General features: G+C 34.5%; 2 protein-coding genes and 1 non-coding gene across 7 annotated transcripts in view; 1 reads left to right on the top strand and 2 right to left on the bottom strand.

The window, feature by feature from the left end:
- MFSD8 (major facilitator superfamily domain containing 8) overlaps positions 1-16096 on the top strand; it is a 125883-nt gene that overhangs the window by 35018 nt on the left and 74769 nt on the right. The gene's annotated exons all lie outside the window — the stretch shown is intronic.
- The window catches only part of ABHD18 (abhydrolase domain containing 18), a 39712-nt gene that overhangs the window by 6855 nt on the left and 16761 nt on the right, over positions 1-16096 (bottom strand). The window contains exons 3-10 of one of the 4 annotated variants that reach the window (XM_007121214.3): positions 15832-15916; positions 12122-12222; positions 10461-10539; positions 10015-10099; positions 8067-8094; positions 4308-4446; positions 2120-2209; positions 1346-1447 (exon numbers count right to left, since the gene is read on the bottom strand). In XM_007121214.3, the coding sequence (XP_007121276.1) occupies positions 1346-1447; positions 2120-2209; positions 4308-4446; positions 8067-8094; positions 10015-10099; positions 10461-10539; positions 12122-12222; positions 15832-15916 (709 nt within the window). Of the gene's footprint in view, positions 1-1345; positions 1448-2119; positions 2210-4307; positions 4447-7110; positions 7168-8066; positions 8423-10014; positions 10100-10460; positions 10540-12121; positions 12223-15831; positions 15917-16096 lie in introns of those variants that run through there. The other 3 variants (XM_028492292.2, XM_055086219.1, XM_055086218.1) reach the window with 3 other exon arrangements.
- LOC112063812 (small nucleolar RNA SNORA42/SNORA80 family) lies at positions 4108-4244 on the bottom strand. The gene has a single exon (XR_002891195.1). It is a non-coding gene; the product is annotated as a small nucleolar RNA SNORA42/SNORA80 family (small nucleolar RNA).

Genomic DNA, 16096 nt, shown 5'->3' with positions numbered 1-16096 from the left:
CCCCGCCCCCCTTTCCCCCTTCCCCCTTCCCCGACCAGGCTGCAAGGCACGCTGGATCTTCTTCCCCATCAGGGGTCAAACCCGTGCCCCTGCAGTGGACGTGCAGAGTCCTAACCGCTGGACTACCAGAGAAGTCCCCTACAAGAGTGAGTTTTATTTTGATGTAATTACAAATAAAAAGTCCTCGTTGATAGAAGAAAGATTCCTTTTTTTCCCTGAGGTTTCTTGAGGTTCACAGTAACTTTTAAACTGAATGTGCAAAATTTTAAAATTCATGAAAAGAAAAAAACATTTCTGAAAAGAATTGGTCACCTTTGGAGAATAACAGAGAACCAACTCATTTCCCTGATAACTGGTAAATTAAGGTATATGAAATGAACTATGAGGTAACCAAATAATTGATAAGGGAAGTGGCTTTTTTAAAAAGCAAAGTATTCCAATTAATAAATGAAAAAAGAGGATAGAATTAGAGTATCAGCATTTTGCAACACTCAATATAATAGACACAGACATTAAGCATCAACGGCTGCTTACACCACAAAAAAGAGCAGCCAGACATTATCTGCTTCCTATACTCTTACCAAAGAAGGATAAACTGAGTTTAATCAAGCCGCTAGACCTAGTTGCCAATTTGCAGGCAATAGAGAGCATGGAGGAATATGCTAAAGTGTACCATGAGAATGCAAACAAAAATCTACACTGTGAGAAACTCTACAGGTAAATAGCCCAAGTTCTTCAATAGATAAATTATAAGGAAAAGAAAAGGATGAAAGGGAACTTAGATTAAAAGACACTTAAAAGACCCATAAAATAAAAGAACTGAAGTGTCTAGGGATGCATATTTGACAGAAGGAAGTAATCACTATAAAAATCAGGATAATGATAACTAAATAGTAGGGGGAGAAAGGTCTTCTGATTAGGACACATGAAAGTGGTTTGTGGGTTAGGTGCTAAGTTCTGAGCTGGGTGGTCAAGTTCTATTCAAATGTGTTAGCCATTTAATAAATGTAGTAAGCTATGCACTTGCTTTTGCATGATTTTCTGTATTTTATTTTAAAATGAAGAATTTTATTAAGTAAAAAATAGTACTGCTTTTTAAAAATCTGCAATTCAGGGAATTCCCTGGCAGTCCAGTGGTTAGGACTCCGTGCTCTCATTGCTGAGAGATGGGTTCAATCCCTGGCTGGGGAACTAAAATCTCACAAGTCACGTGGAGCAGTCACACACAAAAAAGTTATATATGTTAAAAAAACAAAACAAAACTGCAATTCTTTTTAAAAATCTGAATCATTAAACATGGTCAACATTTCCCCCACAATGTTCTGCAGAAGTTAAAAATACTTACTCCACAATATTCAAGCATGTGAATAATTTCTTCTTCATAAACTGTCTGTGTATAATACTGCTTTTCTAGCTCCCTCCAATTAATCGATTTACTTAGCACGCCCTGAAATAACAAACTAAATTAAGATCAAATCACACGTATAAAGCATGTTGTCCAATAGTTTTTATTATTATTACTGTGCAGAAAAAAATTAACAGAGCAGACCTGAGATTTCCTATCTTTAAACAAGCCTGCTTGTGAGGTTGGCCCTTGACTAGAGTCTGGTAACTTGACTAGTAAACAGTTCTTTACCCTGATATAAAACTTCCAAAATGATAAAGTGGGTCACTGTGCCTAAACTGCTTATACAAACAATGTAGTTTCTACTGAACACCTGATTTCCTTCTGGAATTTAGTACATGCTAGGCAGAGCGTGCCTAAGCTACTGACCCCTGATATAAACCCTGGACTCCTAGGCTCAAGTGAGCTTCACTGATGGACAACACTTTGCACATATTGTCATACTCAGTGCTGAGGGAATTAAATACAACCTGAGAGACTCCACTGGAAGTTTATGCCTGGTTTCCTCTGGACTTTGCCCTGTGTGCCTTTTCCCTTGATTGATTTTGTAATGTATCCTTTTGCTGCAATAAGTTTTAATTGTGAGTATGACTATATACTGAGTCCTGCGATTCCTTCCAGTGAATCACCAAGCCTGGGGGTGATTTTGGAACCCTGCAAACAATTACCGTTAATTATATATAATTATCTAAATATTAATTGCAATTAAATTACCGTAGTGAAGACCCCAGATGCTGTGGACCAAGACAGACATGGAATCAATGGCATGGGCTTAGGCCAGTTGGATACTGCTAAGGAAGCCATCTGTAACATGATAACAGAGAGATTCAGTTTAAAGTTTACATTCACTAAAATGAAAAATATTTAATATTAAGAAGTACTTTGTATAGTAGTTGATAAGACATGAACACAAAGTCTCTTAAACACTCATGAGAATGTCTAGCAAACTCTCCAAATTCCCCAAACCATAAAACTCAACAATGACATATAACTGCCCCCTAAAAAAGCAATTAAATGTATTAGGAAATTTTAAGTACCTTAAGACCCATCACAGAAAGCTACTTTCTACTGATAAATATAGAGCAAACATGCTGGGATGTAGATGCTGGGCAGTAGGCTAAGCACACTCATTATGTAAGTGACCTGCTCAGATAGAGCAAAATCTCAACCATAAAATATCAGGCTTTCGAGGTTGACTGAAAGATGTCAAGAATTTGGTGAACTACAAAGCAGATTATAACTGATATAAACTGATATAAAATGATGTAATATGTTTAGAGAAGGGAAATATTATTTTTGGCTAGAGGAATCAGAGAAGGCTTCATGAAATGGTTGAGTCTTTTAGGGGAAATGAAAGATGGGGTCGTGTCTTTCATGTAAAGGAGACAGTATAATCAAAGGCAAGATGGTGAGAAACACAGGGTCTGGTAGGGAAACAGCCAATATACTTCAGTTACGCTGGTCAATAGGGCACATGTGGCCAATGGGGTAGGGGAGATAGGTAGGGCTAGAAAGATGGATCGGGATCAGATTAGAGGTCGTTTTGTTCTGTAGATAATGGGGAATTAATAAAGAGACCTGAGCAAAGGAGTGTTATTGTCAAGTGATTCAATGAAGCTAAATAGTATTTTATAACATTGATTAGAGAGGGTGAGATTTGAGGTAGGGTTTATAGGTAGCAGTCCAGCTGACAGTTATAACACCCCAACCTAGGTCATAACAATGGAAATACTACTAGTTAGGAAAAGAAATCCTTTCCCACTCTTCAGTTTCACTGTCTTTAGTTGTTCTGAATTTGAGTTTTTGAAGCTAATTTTATCAGTTTCACTCTTTGGTAGTTGTTTTGAATTTGAGTAAGGTTTTACACTTAATTTTATAATTCAAATGACTTATACAATATATACATTTTAATGTACTGTATGACTAATATGTCCAGAAAATGAACCAGAGCATGTTCCTGGCCCTCACTGAATCAATTGCTTTATAGAGAAAATAGACTGCTAGATAAGTAATCACAGTAAAATGAAATAAGTATGTGTTATTGAGAAACGAAGTATAGTCTGGGAATCTGGAAGAGTTTCTCACAGGAAGTAAGCTCTAATCTGGAAGCGGAAGAACAAGCTCTTATTTGGCCAGGTGAAAGGGAATGAGGGGGCACTAGATGGGTGCCAGCACATGGCATAGCTAGTGCCCAGTTCAATAGCAAAACCTGTGGAAGGTTTTAAGCAGGAGAGAGCAGAGATCAGATTTAGGAAGACCACTCTAGTTAACAGTGTGGACAAAAAGCCTTAAGAAAAAGGTTGAGTGAAAAGACTAGACAGAGAAACCAATTAGGAGGCCGTTTTAGTACGCTCTAGAAAGCAAAGGTAAAACAGGTTGATGGAGAGAAGAGATAAAGGAAAAGTGTTTTCCAAATTAGCTATCTTCACCAATTTAACAGCAAAATAAGGCATTTATAGTTGACACTTGAAGTTTAGTTTATAATCAACTTTTAATAAAAGATTAAATCTAACACCTGAGATATAGCTGTGGAGTAAGTAGTATAATCAGTATCTACATAAATCATATAAAAAATATCATTACTTCATAATTGGAATGAAAGTTTAGAATCTGTTTCTGCTTTCACCAAAACTAAAATTAATTCTATACCTAAAGTGAATTTTTAAATAAATAGATTCCCTAGATCTTCCCCCCACCTCCCACACTGTACAACCCCTTTCAGTGCTCACAGCCCACAGGTAAGGAGACTGGGCAATGGTTTGAGGTTGCAATTTTCTCTGGCATGTGTACACTATGAGAGGCCCACAGAGGAGGATGTGCCACAAATCCATTACCTTGCTTGATTTCCTAGATTTTATAAACATAACCACAATTAAATATCAGTTAAAATGAAAATGCTTACGTGTCCTCCCATGGATATTCCGGTCATTCCTAGAGGTCCATAACCCTCCCTCTCTAGCCAGTGCAAGAGAGCTGCAGATTCTAAAACAAGAGCTCCTCCCATCACAAAAAGATCAGACACGTTTTTTAAGCTGGACCTTCTAGCCTCACAAAACAAAAGAGAAAATTATTTATTTTATGTATTTATATTATAATATATGCAAATTTACAACAGGCAGCCAGAATACATGTTTTTCCTTTAAAGGACCAGATAGCTAAGTGAAACAATGGAATAAATGGATGGAATTGGAATGCTGCTAACATTGTTCTGCATATTAATCACCTAAAACTTATTTTTTTAAAAAGCTGTATCTAGGGACTTCTCTGGTGGTACAGTGGTTAAGAATCCACCTGCCAATGCAGGGGACATGGGTTCAAGCCCTGGTCCAGGAAGATCCCACATACCGCGGAGCAACTAAGCCCATGCGCCACAACTACTAAGCCTGCGCTCTAGAGCCCGCAAGCCACAACTACTGAAGCCTGCGTGCCTAGAGCCTGTGCTCCACAACAAGAGAAGCCACCGCAATGAGAAGCCCACACACCACAACGAAGAGTAGCCCCCGCTTGCTGCAACTAGAGAAAGCCGGTGCACAGCAAGGAAGACCCAATGCAGCCAAAAATAAATTTAAAAAAAAAAGCTGTTTCTGCTCTACAACATATAATTTTCATTGAGTTTCAACTACCAAACTATTTTGAAGTCCAGAAAAGAATGTCTTATTTACTTGATATAACTTATAACTGTTAAAATATGTATGAGAAAATAATATTTCTATACTGTCAATTTTTCATTAAATTACCACTATTGATATAAGGAAAAACAAATTTATAGTTGTCCCTTCTAAGAAAAAAATAATTACAATAGAACATAAAGCACATTTTTTTTAAAGCAGTGTAAAATAATTCACCTAATACTAGGCATTTTTCACAGAACTAGAGCAAAAGTTTTTTAATTTATATGGAAACACAAATGACCCCAAATAGCTAAAGCAATCTTGAGAAAGAAAAATGGAGCTGGAGGAAGCAGACTCCAGCTGATTCCCGTAGTATACTGTAGCTATACTACAAAGCTACAGTAATCAAAACGGTATGGTACTGGCACAAAAACAGAAATATAGATCAATGGAATAGGATAGAAAGCCCAGAAATAAACTCATGCACCTATGGTCATTTAATCTATGACAAGGGAGGCAAGACTATACAATGGAGAAAAGACAGTCTCTTCAATAAGTGGTGCTGGAAAAACTGGACAGCTACATGTAAAAGAATGAAATTAGAACATTCTCTAACACCATACACAAAAGTAAACTCAAAATGGATTAAAGACCTAAATGTAAGACCAGGTACTATAAAACTCTTGGAGGAAAACATAGGCAGAACACGCTGACATAAATCGCAGCAATATCTTTTTCTATCCATCTCCTAGAGTAATGGAAATAAAAACAAAAATAAACAAATGGGACCTAATTAAACTCAAAAGCTTTTCCACAGCAAAGGAAACCATAAACAAAGCAAAAAGACAACCCACAGAATGGGAGATAATATTTGCAAACAAAGCAACCAACAAGGGATTAATCTCCAGAATCACAAACAGCTCTTACAGCATTGTGTCAAAAAAATAAACAACTCAATCAAAAAATGGGCAAAAGATCTAAATAGACATTCCTCCAAAGAAGACATACAGATGGCCAAAAAGCACATGAAAAGATGCTCAACATCACTAATAATTAGAAAAATGCAAATCAAATCTGCAATGAGGTATCACCTCGCACCAGTCAGAATGGCCATCAGCAAAAAGTCTACAAACAATAAATGCTGGAGAGGGTGTGGAGGAAAGGGAACCCACCTATACTGTTGGTGGGAATGTAAATTGGTATAACCTCTATGGAGAACAGTATGGAGGTTCCTTAAAAAACTTAAAATAGAACTACCATATGATCCAGCAATCCCACTCCTGGGCATATCCAGAGAAAACCATAATCTGAAAGGATACATGCACCCCAGTGTTCATTGCAGCACTATTTACAATAGCTAAGACATGGAAGCAACCTAAATGTCCATCAACAGAGGAGTGGATAAAGAAGATGTGGTATATATATATATATATATATATATATATATATACACACACACACAATGGAATATTACTCAGCCATAAAAATGAAATAATGCCATTTGCAGCAACATGGATGGACCTCAGGATTATCATACTAAGTGAAGTAAGTCATACTGAGAAAGACAAATAGCATATGATATCAATCATATGTGGAATCTAATTTTTAAAAAGATACAAATAAACTTATTTACAAAACAGAAACAGACTCACAGATATCAAAAACACACTTACAGTTACCAAAGGGGAAATGTGGCAGGGGAGGGATAAATCAGGAGCTTGGGATGAACATACATGCACTACTATATATAAGATAGATAACTGGGACTTCTCTGGTGGTGCAGTGGTTAAGAATCCTCCTGCCAATGCAGGGGACACGGGTTTGAGCCCTGGTCCGGGAAGATCCCACATGCCACGGAGCAACTAGGCCCGTGTGCCACAACTACTGAGCCTGCACTCTAGGCTCACGGGCTCCGTGCTCCACAACAAGACAAGCCACTGCAATGAGAAGCCCGTGCACTGCAACGAAGAGCAGCCCCCGCTTGCCACAACTAGAGAAAGCCCGTGTGCAGCAATGAAGACCCAACGCAGCCGAAAATAAATAAATAAATAAATTTAAATTAAGAAAAAAAAGAGATAACCAACAAGGACTTACTGTATAGCACAGGGAACTCTACTCAATATTCTGTGATAACCTATGTGAGAAGAGAATCTAAAAAATAGTGAATAGATGTATTTGTATAACTGACTCACTTTGCTGTACAGCAGAAACTAACACAACGTTGTAAATCAACTATACTCAAATAAAATTAAAATCTTAAAAAAAGAAACAAGGCAACAACAACAAAAAATAAAATAAATAGCAATGTAAAAGAATTCAAACTAATACTAGTCTCATGTATTACCGAAATCTTAAATGTTGCTTATTTTCACAAAATACATAATTTATGAATATAATGTTAGAAAATTTTTATAATACATGTTTTGATTAATTTAAATACACATCAATTCAACTGAAACTTTCTGTTTTAGAAACTGATTTTACATAAGTACATTTCTTTATAAGAAGCACTTAAATATATATTTTTAGAATCCAGAACTATTCTTATATCATTATAAAAAATATGACTTTATTACTAAAGTGACCAAGTTACAATCTCTTTTTGTTAAGTCTTTATTGAATTTGTTACAATATTGCTTCTGTTTTATGTTTTGTTTTGTTTTGGTTTTTTTTTGGCTGCGAGGCATGTGGAATCTCAGCTCCTTGACCAGGGATCGAACCCACACCCCCTGCATTGGAAGGCGAAGTCTTAACCACTGAATCTCCAGGGAAGTCCCTATAATCTATTTTTTTAAATTTAATTCATATAAAGACATACTCACATAATTAGCTCCTATATGAAACCTTGCCAAAGTTGACAAAAATTCATTTTGTCAATGGTTATTTATTATACGCCCATGTAGAATAATTATGTGCAAAGATCCAGGTACCACAAGAATACAAGGGGGCCAGAATTCTGTTTTTCAGAAAAAATGGTTAGGCTACCAAAAATTTGAAGATGGCTGAAAATTCAGTATAAAGACTGGAAAATGAAGATAACACATACTTACATTTGGTCCTTGGGTTTCCTGCAGCCATTTAAGAATGTGGGTCAAAGAGAAAGTTTTTAAATAATTAAACACACTCTGTTTCTCAAAACACATTAACTTAAGCAAAATAGTTAAACTTGAAGACAATTTAATGCTGAAATAACTATTTTCCAAATAGGGTGTTTAGGAGTTCTCAGGTTTTTCAACTGAATTATTTTTCTTTTTTTAAAAAGCTTCATTGAGACATAATCACATACCACACAATTCACCCATCTAAAGTGTACAATTCAATAGTTTTAGTAATTCAACAGGGTTGTGTAATCCCCAACTTAATTTTAAAATGAAGTTTATTGGTATCTTTTTTCACTTATAAAAAAATCTAGAAAATCCAGAAAATCATGTTAGAAGAAAAACTATTTTATCTACAGACAACCATATTAATATTTTGTTGTATTTCTTTCCAAAATTTTCCCTTAGGCACAGTTTCTAAATAGAAAATAATGGATTTTCTATTTTAGGTTTTTTGCATACCTATGCCATACCATAGAGTTTTATATCCTCTTTTTGCATTATAAATACTTTTCATTCATTACTGTAAACTTTTTAAATAATAACTGTTAAAATTTACTGCATCCTTATTATTTACCAGTATTAACTATTCTAATACTCTGAATAACCTAAGAAATTATTCCCATTTACCAAGGAAAAGTTGAGGTACTAAAAGGTTAACTAACAGGTTCAAGGTCATACAGGTAGTAAGTGGTAAAGTAATAAACATAACACAACCAACCGTACAACATTCCAGTGCTATGAACCACAATTTACTTAACCATTTTTCTATTGTTAGACATTTAAGCTATTTCTAATGTTTTACTATTATAAGTTATAAGCTATTAAATATCTTTCCTCTTTTCTATCATTTTCTCTTTTCTTAATATTTTATCCTTAGAATAAACTTCCCAGAATCAAAATGTCAAGGGATGTGAGATTTTTAAAGGTTCCTGATGCATACAGTAAAAATGCTTTCCCAAAGGGTTGAACTGATTTTCACAGTCATCAGTAATAACAGTGCCCATTTCACAATAGCCTTATGACTACTGTGTTTTATTTTTTAAATCTTTTGTAGCTGTTCCTTTAACTTTACATTTCTCTTATTACCAGCAACGCTGAACATTTCTTTATATCTGTGCGTCAGTTTCATTTCTTCTTCTGGGAATAGTCTGACATAATCTTGAAAATTAAGTTAAGAACTGTTCTAAACCTCAACTGATACTTAAATGTAAATGTATTTAAAACATGAGGGTTTCCTTAATAAGTCAAACACTTGACTTATTAATACTAAAATCCAGTATAAATCTCAAAAGAAACAGAAGAACAGTTTATCTTCATTATACAACAGAAGCAAAATCCTTAAATTGCCTTTTAAAAAGGCGTGAAACAATTTTTCACTTCTTTTCATTCTTGCTCCTTAATTCTTTTTTTTTGCGGTACGCAGGCCTCTCACTGTTGTGGCCTCTCCCATTGCGGAGCACAGGCTCCGATACAACAGAAGCAAAATCCTTAAATTGCCTTTTAAAAAGGCGTGAAACAATTTTTCACTTCTTTTCATTCTTGCTCCTTAATTCTTTTTTTTTGCGGTACGCAGGCCTCTCACTGTTGTGGCCTCTCCCATTGCGGAGCACAGGCTCCGGACGCGCAGGCTCAGCGGCCGTGGCTCACGGGCCCAGCCGCTCCGCGGCATGTGGGATCTTCCCGGCCCGGGGCACGAACCCATGTCCCCTGCATCGGCAGGTGGACTCGCAACCACTGCGCCACCAGAGAAGCCCCTTTGCTCCTTAATTCTTAAGCATTTTCTGAACTGACTAAATTTAACTGGTTTAGAAAAGCTGGTTACTATCATTCCTTTCGATGACTAAATCTATAAATAAATAAATAAGAGAAAAGATTTCTAGGTATCACAAAAGGATATAATAAGGGTTTTCTAACAGCAAAGAAGCCATTCGGGCTTCTTTAATCATAGGACGAGCCATTAGTGTTCGTCGTCTCCAGTAATGCTGAGGAAAGAAAAGATGATGTACTTAAAGAATATAATAAATAAATTAGGAGTGTGGGATTAACATATACACACTACTATATATAAAATAGATAAACAACAAGGACCTGCTGAATAGCATCGGGAACTCCACTCAGTATTCTGTAATAACCTATATGGGAAAAGAATCTAAAAAAGAATGGATATATGTACATGTATAACTGAATCACTTTGCTGTACACCTAAAAGTAACACAATATTGTAAATCAACTGTACTCTAATATAAAATTAAAATTAAATTAAATTTAAAAATATAATAACCACATCTGTTAAGGAGAGTAACTTAACAAATTAGGGATTAAGATGTTATAATAAAGTCTTACATGATCTCCTGTTCCAGCAAGATGAATGCATACGGGTCTGTATTTGCTGTTCCATTCTTTAGGCACAATAAATTGGAACCTATTTAAAATAAAACACATCAGTGAAACTAAAAGCCTTTTAATACAAACTTTGAATTCTTAAAAGTTTTATAATTAAATTATTTGGGAGAAAAGGTCATTCAGAATTTTGCATTCAAACTGTAATTGACTTGCTGTTTTCCATGTCCTGTTGGATGAACGTACAGGTGCTTTATGGCATGATTATTCATCTATAAATTCTATTTCAATAGATATTAGCAATGTAGAATTGTGTATTTAAAATATCATGATCATTTAGTAGTTTAAAAAAATCTGAGTTTTCAGGCACTGATGAATTTTCATTATCATTTATTTATTTATTTAAATGCATTAAAATTCTGTTATAATGGTTATGGGAATGTAATAAAAATAAACATATGTTCTGGTAGAAAAAACAAAACAAAACTGTAATTGACTGATTAAACTAATGTTTGCCCAACTGGCAACAAAGATACTGTAAATTTGCTTGGTGTTACGGTATTAAAAATTCAATTACAATATAAGCACAGAATTTATTGCAATCATTTTTACCTTATTCAATACCACAACTTTATATATGCATAATGAAATTTTCTTATTTTTAAAGACATCAATATATATGATTAAGTCCTAGAAAAACAATTCTTTAGATAGCTCCACTTTTTCTCCTTGCAGGAATAATGCTTGGCTGTACAAGCTGTTGATATCAATAACATAGTTCATGTTATCTTTTTTTCACCTTGGAGTGTATAACAGGATCTGATTTATTAAAACTTTTATGTTTGGAGGTAAAAGCAAACCACACCAGAAAAAACATAGTCTTCTCTATTTGTCGTCTTCTTATCGTAGTATCTTGGTCCTCTCATTTAATGTTTTTTCCTATATGACTTCTTTTTTTATCATTGTAGTAAAATATATATAACATAAAATTTACCATTTTTACCATTTTTAAGTGTACAGTTCAGTGACATTAAGCACACTTACATTGTTATGCAATCACTACCACCATCCATCTTCAGAACTTTTTTATCTTCCCAAACTGATTTACTTCTCTTTTTAATTTCCTTAGCAGTTGACATTTTGGAATTATTATCACAATAGAACACTGCACTCTGTCACCTCAAGGTTTGACCTTAGGCGGTTGTGTTCTCAGGCAACATAAACCTGAATTCTGAGCTTACTTTGCCTGGGCAAGGGAAAATATCACTACTTATCTATTGTCAATAAATTGTTGAATAGAACATAGACAAGAAAATTTAGGATGGTTTAATGATTATATCTGTTTTGTACTCATGAAAACTAACTCTTAATTTTCAGTCTCATAATCAAAACTACCAACGTTAACAACTCTGCTTCATTTAGCATTCCCAGCACTGTCCTGCTTCTTGAAATGTTGAAGATTAAGCTGATAACAACTTAAGTTCAAATGTATACTAAAGCTCTGTATTTTTACTCCGTCCCACCCCCCATTTAATGGGAAAATGCTAAATAATTATTGCAATTAATAATAAGTAATTTGAAATAATATGGCATTGGTATTATTTTAATTGTATAAATGAATGTAAACAACCTACTACTTTAACTTTCTGAATAAAAATACTTACCTTGCAATAACAGATTCAATTGGCATGATGTCAGGCACATAGTGGGCCATGGGGGAAACAAAGTGTCCATCTAGGATCTTACAGTCTGACTGCTCTTCAATCTAAAAAAAAGCAAAACCAAGATGCATACACAAGGACAGTGGTATCTAGGTCTATCATAGATGTTTTCTGTTAAAAAGTTCTATTCAATTGTAACTTTTTTTTAATGCCTACTAAGTATCCTTTTGCTCCATTCTGCTTTCTAAAGGCTCCTACACACATTTCATTTCCTTCTATGTTCTCTACTTGAGTCTACTTGGGAAAACAAACTATAAGTAAACCTTATTTGTACAATGACATGCAATAACAAAATAAAATATTTGTTACAAGAATTCAACAATATAAAGATAAATATAAAAACAATTTACAAACAAATTATAATTTACCACAATCAAATAAGGGTTGACATTATATATGTTAAAATGGCTTGTTTTCAGGTAACCTATTGATGAAATGAGTCATGTCAACACATTAAGTAAGGAGAAATGTGATAGTTACATATGTAGCAAAGGCATTTCCTAATATTCAACACCTAAGTTTTTTTTCCACCTTAGTTATTTTTTTTAAATAAAAAAAATCAGGCCAATAGTCAAAATTAAATTAGCAGTAAAGCATCACATATTTTCATTAAAACCAGAAACAAAAATCTGTATTTTTAGAAGCTAAATATATCAACCTCTTTAAAAAACACAAATACTAACCAGTTGTTTCAACATCATTTATTAAATAATCCACATTTTCTTTGCAAATGACTTAAAATACTACTTTATCATGAAGTAAGTTTCCATAAATTTTTTTGTAAAATAATTTTACAAATTATTTTCAATCATTTATCAGGTCTCAATAGCATATCTTTTATTTCTAAACCAGTGTCAGGCTATGCTGATCATACTGTGCCTTACAATACCCATTGATATATGACTGAGATAGTTTTTACTTACCAGTCTTCCTTTTCAAGTATTCCTGATCTGACTGTACTTCCCAAATATATATTTGAGTTCTTCCCAAAATAATTTTAGGATCCTTTTATGGACCTCAGCTCTAAACTGAATATTTAATTGGGATTGCATTGCATTTTTTGAAAATGGTAAGGAGACCTAACATGTATAATACGAAGTTTTTAATCCAGGAAGTGTTAACATTTTAGTCATCTTTGTGCCTCCTACAGTTTTAAAGTTTTCTTTTATCTATTTTAGAAGAATTATTTGACAAAGGAGGCAGCACAAACTAATGTGAAAGGGAATAATAATTCAACAAATAGTGTTGGGATAAATGGCAATTTGGTAAGAAAAAAAACACTTTCAGAGCCATATATAAGACAGATTTAAAAATTAAGCAAGCTACAACTCAACACTAAAAAGAGGAATAACCCAATTAAAAATGGGCAAGGGTTTCACAGATATTTCTCAAAAGAAGATATACAAATGGCCAATAAGTATATGAAAGGATGCTCAACATCACAGTCATTAGGGAAAGACATATCAAAATCACAATAAAATATACTTCACACCCACTAGGAAGGCTAGGGCAAGTAGAAATATTAGTAAGAACGTGGAGAAATTGAAAGCATTATACACTGCTTGTGGAAAAGTAAAATGGTGCACTTTGGAAAACAGTTGACAGTTTGTTAAAAATTTAAGCATACAGTTACCATGTGACTGAGCAATTCCACTCCTAGATATATACCCAAGGGAACTGAAAAAAATATATCCACAAGAACACTAGTACATGAATATTCATAGCATTATTATTCATAACAGTTAAAAAGTAGAAACAACTCGGGACTTCCCTAGTGGTCCAGTGGTAAAGAATCCGCCTTCCAATGCAGGGGACGCAGATTCGATCCCTGGTCAGGGAACTAAGATCCCACATGCCGTGGGGCAACTAAGCCTGCGCGCCACAACTACTGAGCTTGCGCACCTCAACTAGAGAGAAGCCCAGGCGCTGCAAACTACAGAGCGCACGCACTCTGGAGCCACAACTACAGAGCCCACGTGCCCTGGAGCCTGCATGCCACAACTAGAGAAGAGAAAACCCGCATGCCACAACTAGAGAGAAGCCCTCGTGCGTGCCACAACAAAAGATCCCACATGCCTCAACGAAGATCCCGTGTGCCACAAGTAAGACCCGATGGAGCCAAAAAAAAAAAAAAAAAGTAGAAACTCAAAAGCCCATCAACTGAATAATGGATAAACAAAATGTTGTACATATACACAATGGGATATTATTTAGCCATAAAAAAGAATGAAGCAGTGGTACATGGTACAACATGGATGAACCTTAAAAATTTGTTAAGTGAAATAAGCCAGAAACAAAAGGCCACATGTTGGATGATTCCATTTATATGAAATGTCCAGAATGGGTGAATCCACAGAGACAACAGATGAGTGATTATCAGCAGGTGGGAGGCTGGGGAAGTGGGAGGTGACAGCTAATAGGTACAGGGTTTCTGTTGGGGGCAATAAAAATGTTCTGGAATTAGATAGTGATAGTTGCACATCTTGGGAATGTAATAATAAAGAACAACAACACTGAATTGTACATTTTAAATGGGTAATTTTTCTGTATTTGAATTTTATCTCAATCTTTAAAAACCTAGAGTGAGAGAGCAAGAGAGAGAAGGTTGGGGAGAGGAAGGATATCTGTAAGAAAGCATTCTAAAATCCTAACAGTAATTCCTCCTTGGGAGGAAAATGGAATTAGGAGGTGGAAAGTGGCATAAATTAGAGTTTTGATCTTTACTTGGTATGTTTTAAATTTGTTCAAGCCTATGATTTTTTTAATAGGAAAAAAACAGAGAAAATGGAAATATTTAGCAAAATTTGAGGGAGAAGTGTTCTAAATCCAGAAGATACAAAAGGAACAGCTATGTGGTATAGAGGAGGGATTTCCAATTTATAAGATCCTGTTTTTAGCAGTGAAAGTCTTTTGAAAAATGAAATCTGCTAAAGACATCCAATATATAAAAGCAACAAAAGTAGAGTTACTGTGGTTGAAGGCCGTGAGGGATGTGAAGCCTACCCAGCTGCAGGCCCTCCCCTACAGCGCTTCAAGTATCCAATTACATAAGCCTAGAAGTGTTTTACAGGAAAACATGGCTGCTTAAAAACAAAACTATTTCAAATATATTTTCTCATATTCTCTAATTTTATAGCATTTTCTTTCTACCCTTCTCTCAGCAATTAACTATATCCCATAACATTTCCCTGATGTTATTTAACAGTTGTTTTTCTAGTAACTTCTCATGTGCTGATTCTCTCAATAGAGTATTTCCCTGTATTACTTGTAATTCTTCTGAATAATTTAACTCTCTTGAGCCTAAAGATAAAAGATGAGGTCCAAAAGATCCATCCCTAAATATTTTCTTGTATTTAGTTAAGTATTAAATATATGCTCCCATATAAACATGCATATAGTTACTATATGCATTCAGTTAGGGTACATAATAGCATTTTAAAAAATATTAAATGAAAAATCTATATTGTACTCATGTTTTAGAGTTTATTGTTATTATACTCCAACATTCAGCCCACTCTTGCCACACAGTTATATAAAACCTGAATTTCTATAATTGCATTTCTTTCATCTGAATACCTTATCGATGTATATTGGATAATCACTTGAAACCAAAAACCTGAATTTCTATAACTGCATTTCTTTCATCTGAATACCTTATCGATGTATATTGGATAATCACTTGAAACCAGATTCTGACATCTTTCTCGATTTCCAATAATCTTTCTGAATTCAAAGAGTCTATTATGGGAAGGGGGGGGAAAAAAGGAAAAACTTCAGTATTTCCATTATATTGAGACTGATGAAAAGTAATTAAAAATTAGCAAGTCCAGTTCATAAACTATGTTAAAATTTAATTTTAATAATTAAAGAAAAAATTAGGCTTTGGGTTTTTTCAAGCTTGACATTTTGTCTCAGAAA

This window comes from Physeter macrocephalus, chromosome 7, assembly GCF_002837175.3.
Source record: "Physeter macrocephalus isolate SW-GA chromosome 7, ASM283717v5, whole genome shotgun sequence".
Lineage (NCBI taxonomy): Eukaryota > Metazoa > Chordata > Mammalia > Artiodactyla > Physeteridae > Physeter > Physeter macrocephalus.
The sequence above is the reverse complement of the archived record's forward strand: the minus strand, read 5'-3'. Positions and strand labels throughout refer to the sequence as shown.